At 36.3% G+C, this 13,028-nt stretch overlaps 1 protein-coding gene across 5 annotated transcripts in view; it reads left to right on the forward strand.

Annotated features, from left to right (window-relative positions):
• map7b (microtubule-associated protein 7b) overlaps window positions 1-13,028 on the forward strand; it is a 160,529-nt gene that overhangs the window by 77,267 nt on the left and 70,234 nt on the right. For all 5 annotated transcript variants that reach the window (XM_073056298.1, XM_073056296.1, XM_073056297.1 and 2 more), the window contains exons 2-6: window positions 3,764-3,853; window positions 6,000-6,074; window positions 7,994-8,157; window positions 8,525-8,642; window positions 12,832-12,942. In XM_073056298.1, the coding sequence (XP_072912399.1) occupies window positions 3,764-3,853; window positions 6,000-6,074; window positions 7,994-8,157; window positions 8,525-8,642; window positions 12,832-12,942 (558 nt within the window). The remainder of the gene's footprint in view (window positions 1-3,763; window positions 3,854-5,999; window positions 6,075-7,993; window positions 8,158-8,524; window positions 8,643-12,831; window positions 12,943-13,028) is intronic.

Here is a 13,028-nt window from a genome sequence, read left to right on the forward strand (position 1 = left end):
AAGTCAGATGTATCAATCTTACAGTGGAGTAAAAGACATTATAGAGACATGAGAGAGGAGTTAGCCAGAAATTAGTTGGAGAAGAACACTGGCAAGGATGATGGCAGAGCTGCAGTGGCTGGAATTTCTGGAACCAATTCGGAAAGTGCAGATTATAAGGCACAGGATATAAAGATCCCAAAGAGGAAGAAGTATTCTAAAGGGAAGATGACATAACCGTGGCTAACATGGGCAGTCGAAGCCTACATGAAAGCCAAAGAGAGGGTATAGAATAGACCAAAAATTAGTGGGAAGTTAGGTGATTGTGAAGCTTTTAAATACCAACAGAAGGCAACTAAAAGGCATTAAGAAGGTAAAGATGGAATACGAAAATAAGCGAGTCAGTAATATTAAAGACGATACCAAAAGTTTCTTCAGATGCATAAAGTGTAAAAGAAAGGCGAGAGTGGATATTGGACTGGTAGAAAACGATTTGGGAGAGGTAGTAATGGGGGACAAGGAAATAGCAGATGAACTGAATAAGTATTTTGCATCAGTCTTCATTGTGGAAGTTCCAGGTGTTAGGGGTCATGAAGTGTATGAAGTTTACATTACTAGATAGAAGGTTCTTGGGAAACTGAAAGGTCTGAAGGTAGATAAGTCACCTGGACCAGATGGTGCACATCCCAGGGTTCTGAAAGAAGTGGCTGAAGAGATTGTGAGGCATTGGTAATGATCTTTCAAGAATCACTAGATTCTGGAATGGTTCCGGAAGACTGGAAAATTGGAAAAATCATTCCATTCTTGAAGAAGTGAGAGAAGCGGAGGAAAGGAAACTATAGACAAGTTTATCTGATCTCAGTGGTTGAGAAGCTGTTGCAGTTGATTCTTAAGAATGTGACTTTGGGGTACTTGAAGAGACATCATAAAATGCGTCATAGACAGCATGGTTTCCACAAGGGAAAATCTTGCTTGAGAAGTCTGTTGGAATACTTTGAAGAAATTACAAGCAGGATAGACAGAGGAGAATTTGTTGATGTGTACATGGATTTTCAGAAGGCCTTTGACAAGGTGCCACACATGAGGCTGCTTAACAAGCTACGAGTCCATGGTATTACAGGAAAGGGTCCAGCATGGATAAAACAGTTGGTTGGAGGCAAAGATTGGAAATAAAGGAAACTTTTTCTGGTTGGCTGCCAGTGATTGTTGGTGTTCCATAGGGGTCTGTGTTGGGACTGATTCTTTTTATGTTTTATGTCAATGATTTGGATGATGGAATTGATAGCTTTGTTGCAAAGTTTGCAGACATTATGAAGACAGGTGGAGAGGGAGATAGTTTTGAAGGAATAGGGAGGCCGCAGAAGAACCTTGGTTAGGTGAATGGGCAAAGAAATGGCAGATTGAATACAGTGCCAGGAAGTGTATGGTCGTGCACTTTGGTAGGAGAAATGAAAGGATTGACTGTTTTCTAAATGGAGAGAAAATACAAAAATCCTGAGGTGCAAAGGGATCTGGGAGTTCTTTTGCAGGATTCTCTAAAGGTTTTGTTACAGGTTGAGTCTGTGATGAGAAAGGCGAATGCAATGTTAGCATTCTTTTCAAGAGGACTAGAATATAAAATCAGGGAGGTAATGTTGAGACTTTATAAAGCACTAGTGAGGCCTTACTTTGGAGTATTGTGTGCAATTTTGGGCCCCTTATATTAGAAAAGATGTGCTGAAAGTGGAGAGGGTTCAAAGGAGGTTCACAAAAATGATTCCAGGATTAAGCGGTTTGTCCTATGAATAGTGTTTGATGGCTCTGGGCCTGTACTCACTGGCATTTAGAAAAATGAGGGTGACCTCATTGAAACCTATCGAATGGTGGAAGGCCTTGGAGTGGATGTGGAAAAGATGTTTCCTGTGGTGGGAGTGTCTAAGACCAGAGAAGACAGCCTCAAAATAGAGGGGTGTCCTTTCAGAATGGTAATGAGGAGGAATTCCTTTAGTCAGAAAGTGGTGAATCTGTGGAATTTGTTGCCACATGCAGCTGTGGAGGCCAAGTCTGTATGTATATTGAAGGCAGAGGTTGATAGATTCTTGACTGGTCAGGGCATGGAGGGATAAGGGGGGAAGGCAGGAAGTTGGGGCTGGCAGGAAAATTGGATCAGCCATGATGAAATAGTGGAGCAGACTCAATGGAAATGTCCTAATTCTGCAATAATTATTGACATCATGAGCTGAAGAGTCCTTGAAAGTGAGTGCATAGGTTGTGGGAACAGTTCAGTGATTGGGCGAGTGAAGTTATCCCTTCTGATTCAATAACTTGATGGTTGAGGAGTTAATCGAAGTTCCTGTACTTTCTTCTTGATGGCAGAAATGAGCGCGGCCTGCAAGATGGGAGTCCTTGATGGATGCTGCTTTCCTACGACAGCGCTCTGTGTAGATGTGCTTAATGGTGGGAAGGACTTTACCTGTGATGGACTGGACTGTATCCATTATATTTTCCATTTAAAGCCATTGGATGTTTCCATACCAGGCCGTGATGCAACCAGTCAATATTCTCTTCACCAAAAATTTTAGATGTTTGTCAAAGTTTTAGATGACATGCTGAATCATTGCAAATTTCCGACAAAGTAAAGGCATTGTGAAGATTTGACATTTGCTTGTGAGTGCTGATTTTCCTATACAGAAACTTATTTGATTTATTCTGGTCTCTGTAGCCTTGAAAAGTGCAATGATTGCACTGGTTCATTCTAGATCATGATAACATTCTGTGCCAAGATTCTGTCAGGCTTCTTTAGTGAAATGGAGATGTCTGTGACACCTTTATTTTCAAACTACTATATTTTTAAGCAGACAAGTAACCCAGAATGGTGCGAGTATTTATAAAATTTTGTCTGTTGACCTGCCAAGCCTACTAATTTACACAGGGAAAGTTAAGAAAAAATCTGGTATACTATGGTCATTATTCCAGTATGGCTTAGCTGTTCTCATGCCTTCATTAGATTGCTTAATCATTTTTAGTTTGCCAATTTAGTGAAATGTCATTTGATTATTTGATAAGCTCAACTATTTATGGAGTTAAATTGTTTAAACTTCACTTTCGTACTATAGCTGCATGATCTAAGCCAAGCATTACACAACATTGTCATTGAGTTTCACTGCAGTTGTAAATTAGGGATGAACTCTGAGTGATATTTTCTTGCAGTGATGATGCTTATGTACTTAATTTCTCAGTAGTGTATGCTAAGCATAATCAGAAAACCAGTGTTACCTGAAGTTATTGCAGTGTGGACCAAATTGATGTCCACAATCCAGAGTCAATCAAGAGTCCTGATATATAGTTTCAACCCAAAATTCCATCCCTTTTACAGATGATTCTTGCCCCCCCACCCCTCCGGATTTCCTTTGCTTGTTGCTTCATATTTGAGTATCTGCAGTATCTTGTCTCTATATCCACAATCACTGGTGAGCCTGCTATTGAGATCTCAAGTGTCATACTGCTGAGGCCTTGTATCTGGAATCATTTGATTTCCTTGTAAAGGGGCTCACATTGGGACAGAAACTTGTTTCCTGTCTAGATCTGAGAGTACTATTCTCCGAGATTAGTTAATCTGAAGGCATTTTGAAACAGACTTTTATTTTTATAGTTATTTAAAGTGTGGAACTCATTATAATCATAGTTTTAAAGTAACTTTATTTACTTCCAGGTCGTGAGCCTCATTCAAAAGAACTTGGTCCTCTTGACTAACAGTGTCTATCTTTTCACTCTTGCTTAAGGTTGTGTTTGTTTTATTCTCCAGCTTCTGAGGCACAAGCGAAGGTGGAGGACATAAAAAGCAGCCATGTGACTTCTACTTCTGGGCAAAGTGTGAACTCTGGACCAAAGCAAGGTGTGTGAACTTTGTTTTTCCAGATTTCTTTTATGACTTTTAAATCTTATAGTAACCTTACATTTAGAAGTGTAATTTTTTCAGATTTCATAAGCTGTCAAAGATTATCAAATATTACATCTGTATTTCTCAATATTCCTCAATGTTAATAACAAATTATGAAGTGTAATACTCTCCAACGCTACATGAACCTGTTTGACTTGGTCTTGCCTATTTACAGCTTTTTTTAGTTGTACTATCCCTCTTGCCAGCTATGCAACTTAAAAGCATCATTTTTTAAAATGTCCTCTTTCTGATGAATGGTCTCTGCCCTGAGATTTAGTTCTTTTTCTCTAATGTAGGTCCTGTCAAGTGTTTTTAGCATTTTAATTTTCTTTTCCTTTTGGGTTGGGGATATGAAGTTTGTTGGTTACGTTGGTGCTTATTGTCTGTACCTAATGGATTGTTGCTTACCAAAGCATTCAAGGACAATCATTTGCTATAAGCCTAAGAAATGTCTATAGACCAGAGAGGATAAAACCAGATTTCCTGTTGTAAATGGCAGTGGTAAACCATGGATAATGCAAGCAACTGAACTTGGGAAAACCAATTGAGAGAGATTTTGTATTGTATGGGCAAGCAGGTTGGGGAATTTTTGAAGTATTCATAATTGCACTCCAAAGGTAATTAGTTTCCCCAACGGAAGGAAGAGAATGTAGATCACTTATCATGAGAAAAGGAGAATTTGATAAATACAATTTAAGAAATGCAACAGTCTTTGCAGTCTAGTAAGTATGAAGTGCTGAACACACATGATTGAAGAGGTGGTGATGTAAATGATTATGACGAAAGGTTATTGTCATATACACTGGTGTAATGAAAAACTTGCAGCAGTGTGACAGGCACATTGGCAAATGATAAGCAATGTGCTCAAAAAAACTAATTATACACTATTTTTACAGGATTTTTAAAAATAAAGCATCATTAACAATTTTGAAGTAGGATTGTTGCATGGAATGAAATGTAACATTTATGAAATAATAGTGAAATACTAAGTTTTTAATGATTCAGAATAGATTAAGTAGTTATATTAGTATTTATAAAGTCGAGAGTTTAATGATGACAAATAGACTTTTCATCTGTTCCTAAGCCAAAAGCAAGCTATTAGGTAAATAATATTTGTACAGATGATGAGAATCTGACATTCCTAACTGGAAAGCAAATCTGTAATTTTTTTTTTGAAAGAGCAGCTGCAAAGAATAACATTGAACAACTGGCCTATTATGTCATCTAAAATTTTTGCTCAATATGTAAAAGGTTCTCATAGGAGTTATTAGTGGTCTGAATTTTGTTCATTGGTGTCTGCTGCCTATACACTATCCATTATATGTCAATTCATAATATATGCCAGAGGCTTAAAATGTTGAGATGACCTGGGCAGACCAGAACAAGCACTAGCCCAAAAAATTCAACTGGAAGGAAGCCTTCGACAGACTATAAAACCCTACTCCTAACTTTGCTAGCTATTAAAATGGTCTGCTTAACAATATTTCTCAATGCCTCATTTAAAAACTGATCTATTCAGAAACGACTTATTTAAAATAAGTAAATGCACAAAATAAATTTTAAAATGTAACTAACCTAATTCATTTTCCTCTGTGCAGTCCCACAATCCTTGTTCATTCTGAGGCATCATTAGACAAAGCATAGCTGGGAAGCAATGCAGAACTGCCTGCAAAACTCAACAAAATCAGAGCCATTGTAATATGCCATGGTATAAATTATTTTTAAACTTTTTGAACAAAGGGAATAAACTTAGAGAAGGCACACTTGCTTTGGAAATGGGGTGGGGGGGGAACTTAGGAGCAGAATTAGACATTTTTGACCCATAGAGTCTGCTTTGCCATTCCATTATGGCTGTTTTGTTGTCTCTCTCAACGCCATTCTCCTGCCTTCTCCCCGTAACCTTCAATGCTCTTACTAATCAAGAACCTATCAACCTCTGCCTCAACTATATGCAATGACTTGGCCTCCACAGCTCTCTGTGACAATAAATTCCGCAAATTTACCTCCTCCTGGCTAAAGAAGTTCCTCCTCATCTCTATTCTAAAGGATGTCCTTGTATTCTGAGGCTTTATATTTAAAAAAAACATTACTTGTTTTATAGACTTCCCTGTTCTTCGTGTTGATGACAAGCAAAGACTTGCCAAGGAACGCAGGGAGGAACGACAAAAACAGCTGGGTAAGAAAATACAGTTAATCTGTGTTTGTAAAATCTTTCTTTTCCCCAGTAAATAGTTCTAAGTATTTACTTAAATTTAGTTAACACCACTGAGCCAGATTGCACTTCAATATCAAGCAAGCAGGATTTCCTGTTCTTTAATCCTAATCTTGATTAGTTCATTTCTGTGAGCTGTATTTCACAGTGAATTATTGAACATGTAAGATAAACACTGTGGTGCCCTCTAGAGAACATCTATATCCTGTGAAAATAGAGCAGACTTTTTTATTAACCAAATTAGATTGAATTTGGGAACTATCAATTATCATTATGAATTCAGTATTAAATCCACTGAAGGGAAGGAAGGAACTATTGGATTCAAGAGAACAGTTTTAACTTTAATTTAAAAAAACATTTAAGAGCTGAACAAATGAAACCACATGTAAATTAAGTTATTTTTAAATGCTGGAGAGGCTAATTGTTTGTAACCAACTAAAAAAGACTTTGTTTACACAGAATCTTTTGGTAGCTCAGGATACCATGAATCACATTGAATTAAGGCTAAAAAGGGAAATTTCTTGGAGACACGGAGATGCTGTTGGATGTTAAGAAAGCTGCCAATTTTCATAGCAGTTTTCCATGAACGGCACTGCGATCACCAATTTTTTTTCAAAATTAAGTGAAATTTTGGGCTGTATCCTAGGCATAAATCTCACTTTACATGAGAGACAACAGCAGTCCTAAATATTCAAACATTATTGTTCCACTTATATTTACAAATGTTAATTTCAATATTTTTCAGGTTAATAATATTGTGAGATTAATTGGTTTTGGACTGGCAACACAATATTTTCCAATGTAATACTGTCAATAAGAACATAATTTTATCCAAAATACCTGTGGGATTGCTGATGTTAGACTTTTTGGAAAAACATTAAGCAATGATTATTGAATAACAGAGTTAATCCCACTTGCTAGTTTCAACATACTATTAATGCTGTCATAGTCTAACCCACTTCCCTTCTAAAACATTGGATTTCCCAAACTAATAACTAGGAAGTACTTGATGTCCTGCACATTAGATTCCATGGTGAATGGACAGCAGTCAGTAACACACGCAATAGGGTGAAATGTGCCAGCACTTGTTTTGGTCACTGCCAACTTCGGAAATCAGACCTTCGGGGATATCTGGGTAGATCCCGGTATTAGCTCCAGCATGGAGTTGAAGATGTGACCTGTAAGTATCATGTGTAAAAACTTGCATTTATATACCATTTATTTTTATAATTTGTTCCAAAATATTTTTGATGTTTGAGCAACCAATTGTCATTGTTGTATACAAGTTTTGGCTGTTATTTAAATGCAACAGTGAAATGATCAGATCTATTTCTGGTGGTAAGGAATACTGTAGATTGGCCACAACCCAATGGATAATTCCCTGGCTCTTTAACAGAAATGATCATTTGGGGTTAGCTGAGCATCTAGAATATGCCTAATATCTGCTTTTACAATAAGCAGCTCTAACAATGCAGCACATCCTTAATCTTTCACTCGAATATCAGCTTAGGTTTTCCACTTAAGTCTGTAGAATTCGACTTTCAGATCCCTAGGCAAGGGTACTACCAGATGAAGCGCTGCTTATATTTGAAAGATCAAATATTGAGTGCGAATTTGTCATTCTAAACAATTTTTGATATATTAAAGCCAATATAAGAATTAACAGCAGTAAATTATAGCTTTTTAAGTAAGCAAATCATTTGAAGACTAAAGATTATATCAGGTTGATCATCCATTATTGAAATGTTAGTTGGTGTTTATTGATTATCCTATTGCTAACTTGTTCATTAATATATTAATTATGTAATAAATTTGCAATGTTATTGTTTAAGTTTGTTTCAGAACAATTGTTGTAACTAACAATACATTTTATTATTATTTAGCTGCAAGAGAACAGCTATTACATGAAAAGGAGGAAAAAGCAAGACAACATTATGAGAAACAACTAGAAGAACGAAAAAAGAAACTTGAAGAACAGAGACTAAAGGAAGAAAGAAGGCGTATTGCTGTTGAAGAAAAACGGAAACAAAAACTTCAAGAAGACAGAGTATGTTTATTGTGAACAATTATCATAAGCAGTCTATTTTCTATTGTACTCTTTCCTCCCACATGGAATGTTGTTTGTTGCTGATTTTGATTTTACTATACCTTATCTTTTAAAAAATTGTCTTAAGTATTTGGTTTGAAGGACTGAGCCAAATTAAATGGAAAACAAAATAGGAAGTTTGAACGTGAAAATCTCTGAAGGAGTGAAATGGCCGTTTTTCAAAATCACTTGAAAAGCAGCATGCTTTCTTTATTTAGTTTCCCATATTAATTATTAATGTTTTGTATTATTTAATGTGGCAAATGTTGTTTTATAGAGCAAATTAGACAGTAACTATCTTGAGTTAAATAAACCTTTCTTCTTGAAGGAACGACATGAAGCAGTTGTACGTCGCACAATTGAAAGAAGTCAAAGGATAAAACAGAAGTCCGGCAGATGGTCATGGGGTGGAGCCCTACAAAGCAATTCAACCTTCAATAGAGATGGTACATGTCATAGGATAGTTCTTAATGCTGAAAAAAACCTGTAATGTGAAACTTGAGAAAATTAACCGTTATAAAATGTTTTTGCTTTTTGAGAAAGTGGTTAATTTTCCTGCCATGTTTTTCCTGGAAACGAACATATTAAACAGTGATCTTTAAAATGCTTTGACTTAAATGCACACCTGTCTTCCATTAAATTCTCATGACAGTGGGGAAAAAATGTCTTATGGTAGAATCCAGGAAAGTTGATCAGTGCATCTATTACAGTTTCTTTGTCAAATGGATTTCTGTTCTGTGAACTTTGTGTAATTTCAATAATGTAAATTGGCATATGTTGTATCATATTTTATTCTTATGCTCTTAGTATTCAACTTCACGAAATGCTCCTTGTATTTGCTTCTGTTTAGTTTTTTGTTTTGTTGATTTTGTTGAATCTTCGTAATCCTATATTGATTTGGCAGACTTTAATTGCCACTCAAGAAATAAGGATGGTATTCCTAAAGGTAATATTAAAACAATAATAATTTTTCTCATTTTTAATAGGATAATATCACCTTCCAGACAACCAGTCTGTTCTTGCATGTTATTATTTACATATATTAACTGCTTTCACATAGTTTCTTAAATCCCATTCTTCTATTATTACTTTATAGAGATAGCAATACTTTTGCAAGTATGCCAAATCTGAAAGTGTGAAACAGAAGTTTAATCCTGATGCATGCAGTTTAAATTTTTCAGTAAGATGGCATATAGTTCCTCATGAGAAAAATCTAATAGCACATCCTATATTGAATCTCATTCTATTTTAAAGAACTGAGATTGCCCTTATTTCAAAACAACAAAAAAGAGGACGAAATCTTTGTCTTGTTTACTCCATCAGTCACTTATTTTTGGATTAGCTCAATTTATCTGTCTTGGTTCCTTATCTTTTCATGCACTTATGGAAAAAATGTTGGCCATGGTTTTGAAGATTTCAGCTGTTTTACTCTTGGTAGGGAAGTTCCCCAAATTTATAAATGACCGTTGATATCTGGATTAGCTCAAATTTTGAGACTCTGTCCTGTGGTTCTCGATTTAGATGATCTACTTTGTCTCTATCAGCTCCAACAGATCTTATAGTCAACTTTGCTATCTCAATCGTATAACTCGATCTACTAATTTAATTCTGTTCTAGATCACTTTTATAATTTAGCCCTTCTAGACCATGAATCGTATTGGTGGATTCTGTAATGCTTGCTTTGCAAGTCGGTATCTTCTTTCTGATGTGAATTGAATGGACCATACAAGATGTCTGATGAAAATCCTGATTTTGTTATACTTATTTCAATCTATCCCAATTTTTATTCCTAAATCTTTTTTTGATTCCTTAGACTCTATTATTTTGTCATGTCTGTGAAAGAATAAGCGCTCTAGAATTAATAAAATCCATCTCCAAAAATCTAAAAAAGAGGGTGGCATGGCTTTACCTAACTTTCGTTTATATTATTGGGCAGCTAATATACGTTGTGCTACCTTTTGGTCTTTCTTCCATGGCCAACCCAAGTGCCCTAATTGGGTGGCAATGGAGTTGAGCTCCACTAAAGAATTATCTATCTCTGCACTTCTTGGCTCTGCACTCCCTAGTAGTCTGTCCAGATTAATAGCTAATCCTCTTGTTAGACACACTTTGCATATATGGGCTCAGTTTAGGAAATGCCATGGTTTCCATGGTTTTTCCGTTTCCAGCCCTGTCGTACATAATCATCTTTTTTTTTACCTACTACGTACGGTTCAGCATTCCATGTTTGGTATAGGAAGGGCATTAGACATTTTGAAGATGTTTTCATTGATAATCGCTTCGCTTCCTTTCAGCAGCTCTGTAAAGTTCAATCTGCCCAATGCTCATTTTTTTAGATATCTCCAAATTAGACACTTTATTGCTCCTTTAATTCCTAACTTTCCTGAAATGCCTGCGAAAAATGCTATGGACTTATTTCTTTCCATTAATCCACTAGGTAAAAGTTTAATATCAATTATTCGAGACAAATTAGCAGCCTTATGATGGGCCCCTGTGGATAAAATTAAAATGGCCTGGGAGCAGGATTTAAATACCTCCTTATCTGATGAGAGCTGGGACTCAATTCTCAAATCGGTTAACTCAACCTCTCTTTGTGCGCGCCATTCCCTTTTACAGTTTAAGATTGTTCATAGAGCCCATATGTCTAAATCTAAACTATCTCGATTCTACCCTAACATTAGTCCACTCTGTGATAAATGCAAGAGGGGCGTGGCCTCTCTCATTCATATGTACTGGTTCTGTCCTAGCTTGGAGAAATTTTGGAAAGATCTCTTCACTACGTTATCGTATATTCTGAATCAGCACCTAGAACCAAACCCCTTAATTGCTTTGTTCAGTTTCTGGGGCGAGACAGATTTACTTCTGATTCCGACCAAATGCCGAATATTATCCTTTGCCTCTCTCCTGGCTAGACGCTTGATCCTCCTCAGATGGAGAGATGTTGCCCCGCCCACCCATGCTCAATGGCTTAACGACATTATGGCCTGCTTGGACCTCGAAAAAATTAATTACTCAGTTCTTAATTCGGATCTAAAGTTCCATAAGGTCTGGGGACCTTTTATCGAGTACTTTCATAACCTTCCTCTTGACTAGGGTTTTTTTTCCCTTTTCGGTCCCTTGCTTTCAGCTCCCTTTTTTTTCTGGTAGTAGGCATTATTATCCTCTGTTGCTAAGTGTATTCACAGTCTGGGAGTTTGATTGTCCTGATTTATATTCTCTATATTGTGTTGTGGTTGGTCTGGAGTTTTTTTTTGTGTTGTGGGGCTTGGGGAGGATACTAAGTTTACTTGTCTTTAATTTAGGTGCTTTTTTTGTTAAATTCTCTTCCTTTGTAGCATATTGTCATTGTATGCTTAATTTTGCACTGTATCAATGTTCCTTATTGTGATTTGGGTTTTTTTAATTTGTAATATGTATAGAAAAAACTAATTTAAAAAAAATCCTGATTTTGTAGAGGTCAAGCTACCGTAGATTTCGCACTACAGAGCGCACCTGATTAAAAGCCGCTGGCTCTAATTTTAGAAATAAAATCAATTTTGTACTTGTACAAGCCGCACCGGATTTTAGGCCGCATCGGATTTTCGGCCGCAGGTGTCCCATGTTGTAATATGAGATATTTACACAGAAAGATATTACACGTGAGGATTTTTTAACTTTTAATTAAATCCATATGGTAACATAAACAAATACATATTGCAAATGCTTTTTTTCGAACCGTGCCTGTAACGCGGCTACTTTTAAATATACGTTGCGTATACTTTTTTACTGAACAACATTCCAATATCTCCTAACGACTGGTAAAAAATATATATACTGCAGCCTACCAGGAAAAGTTATTGATCGCCTTTAACTTAAAAGCAGCGTTTTCGCTCCGCCGCTCGCCCCCCGCCTTTCCGTTTATCGCAAACCGGTATTTTTCCCACAAGACGCGGCGAAACCGGGTGTGACGTCATAGCATCCCGGGATGTAGTACAGAAAACAAATATAGTTAAAACACTTCTAACTTTAACTAACAAATGAATTACTAAGCGAAAATATTATAAACTAAATAACTGCCATAAAGGCAGCACAATGCTTTTCTTTGAGTGTTTTCCATGTTGATGAGGGTGAGTACAAATGACTGATTTACAATAATTTAATTGTGAAAGTGCGCTTGATTTATCGTACAATTTCATTGGACCTCTGTGAACTACTCATCAATTTTATTGATCTACTGTTACGAGGCAAAATGTTTTTGGCGGCATGAAAAAAAATCATGCATTAGCCGCACCGTAGTAAAGGCCGCAGTGTTCAAAGCTGTTCAAAATGTGGGAAAAAAGTAGCGGCTTATAATCCGACATCTACGGTACTTTATTTACTTTGTTTTCTCTTAGACTACGTAGACAGCTGATTTTTGCATTACAGAAATCTTCAAACTTCTTACTCATTGGAAGGACCAAGTTCAACAAAGCCATTTATGTGTTCTTTAATTTGACTTAAATCTTGTAATCTTACCTGTAGAGTAATGCTTAATAACCTTTCTAATTATTAACAGTAGATCAGAAATATTGCATTTGGTCTATTGAATTTTAATGTTAGCAAAGAGAGCAGTACCATGCACAGGCAATCATCTGCAAATATTTCTGTTTGTTTTAGATTCAGATAGGCGTTCAGTATCTACAGTGAACCTTGCGAAGCATGCTGATCCAATCATTAACAAGAGGTTATCGTCATCTTCAGCAACATTATTAAATTCTCCAGACAAAGGTACTGTTTCAGCCAAATACTTACAGTTTTAAACTATAAATGTACAAATAATGAAAATGTTTCTTGAGTGTTATTATAATTCTATA

The sequence above is a fragment of the Hemitrygon akajei genome, chromosome 9, assembly GCF_048418815.1.
Source record: "Hemitrygon akajei chromosome 9, sHemAka1.3, whole genome shotgun sequence".
Lineage (NCBI taxonomy): Eukaryota > Metazoa > Chordata > Chondrichthyes > Myliobatiformes > Dasyatidae > Hemitrygon > Hemitrygon akajei.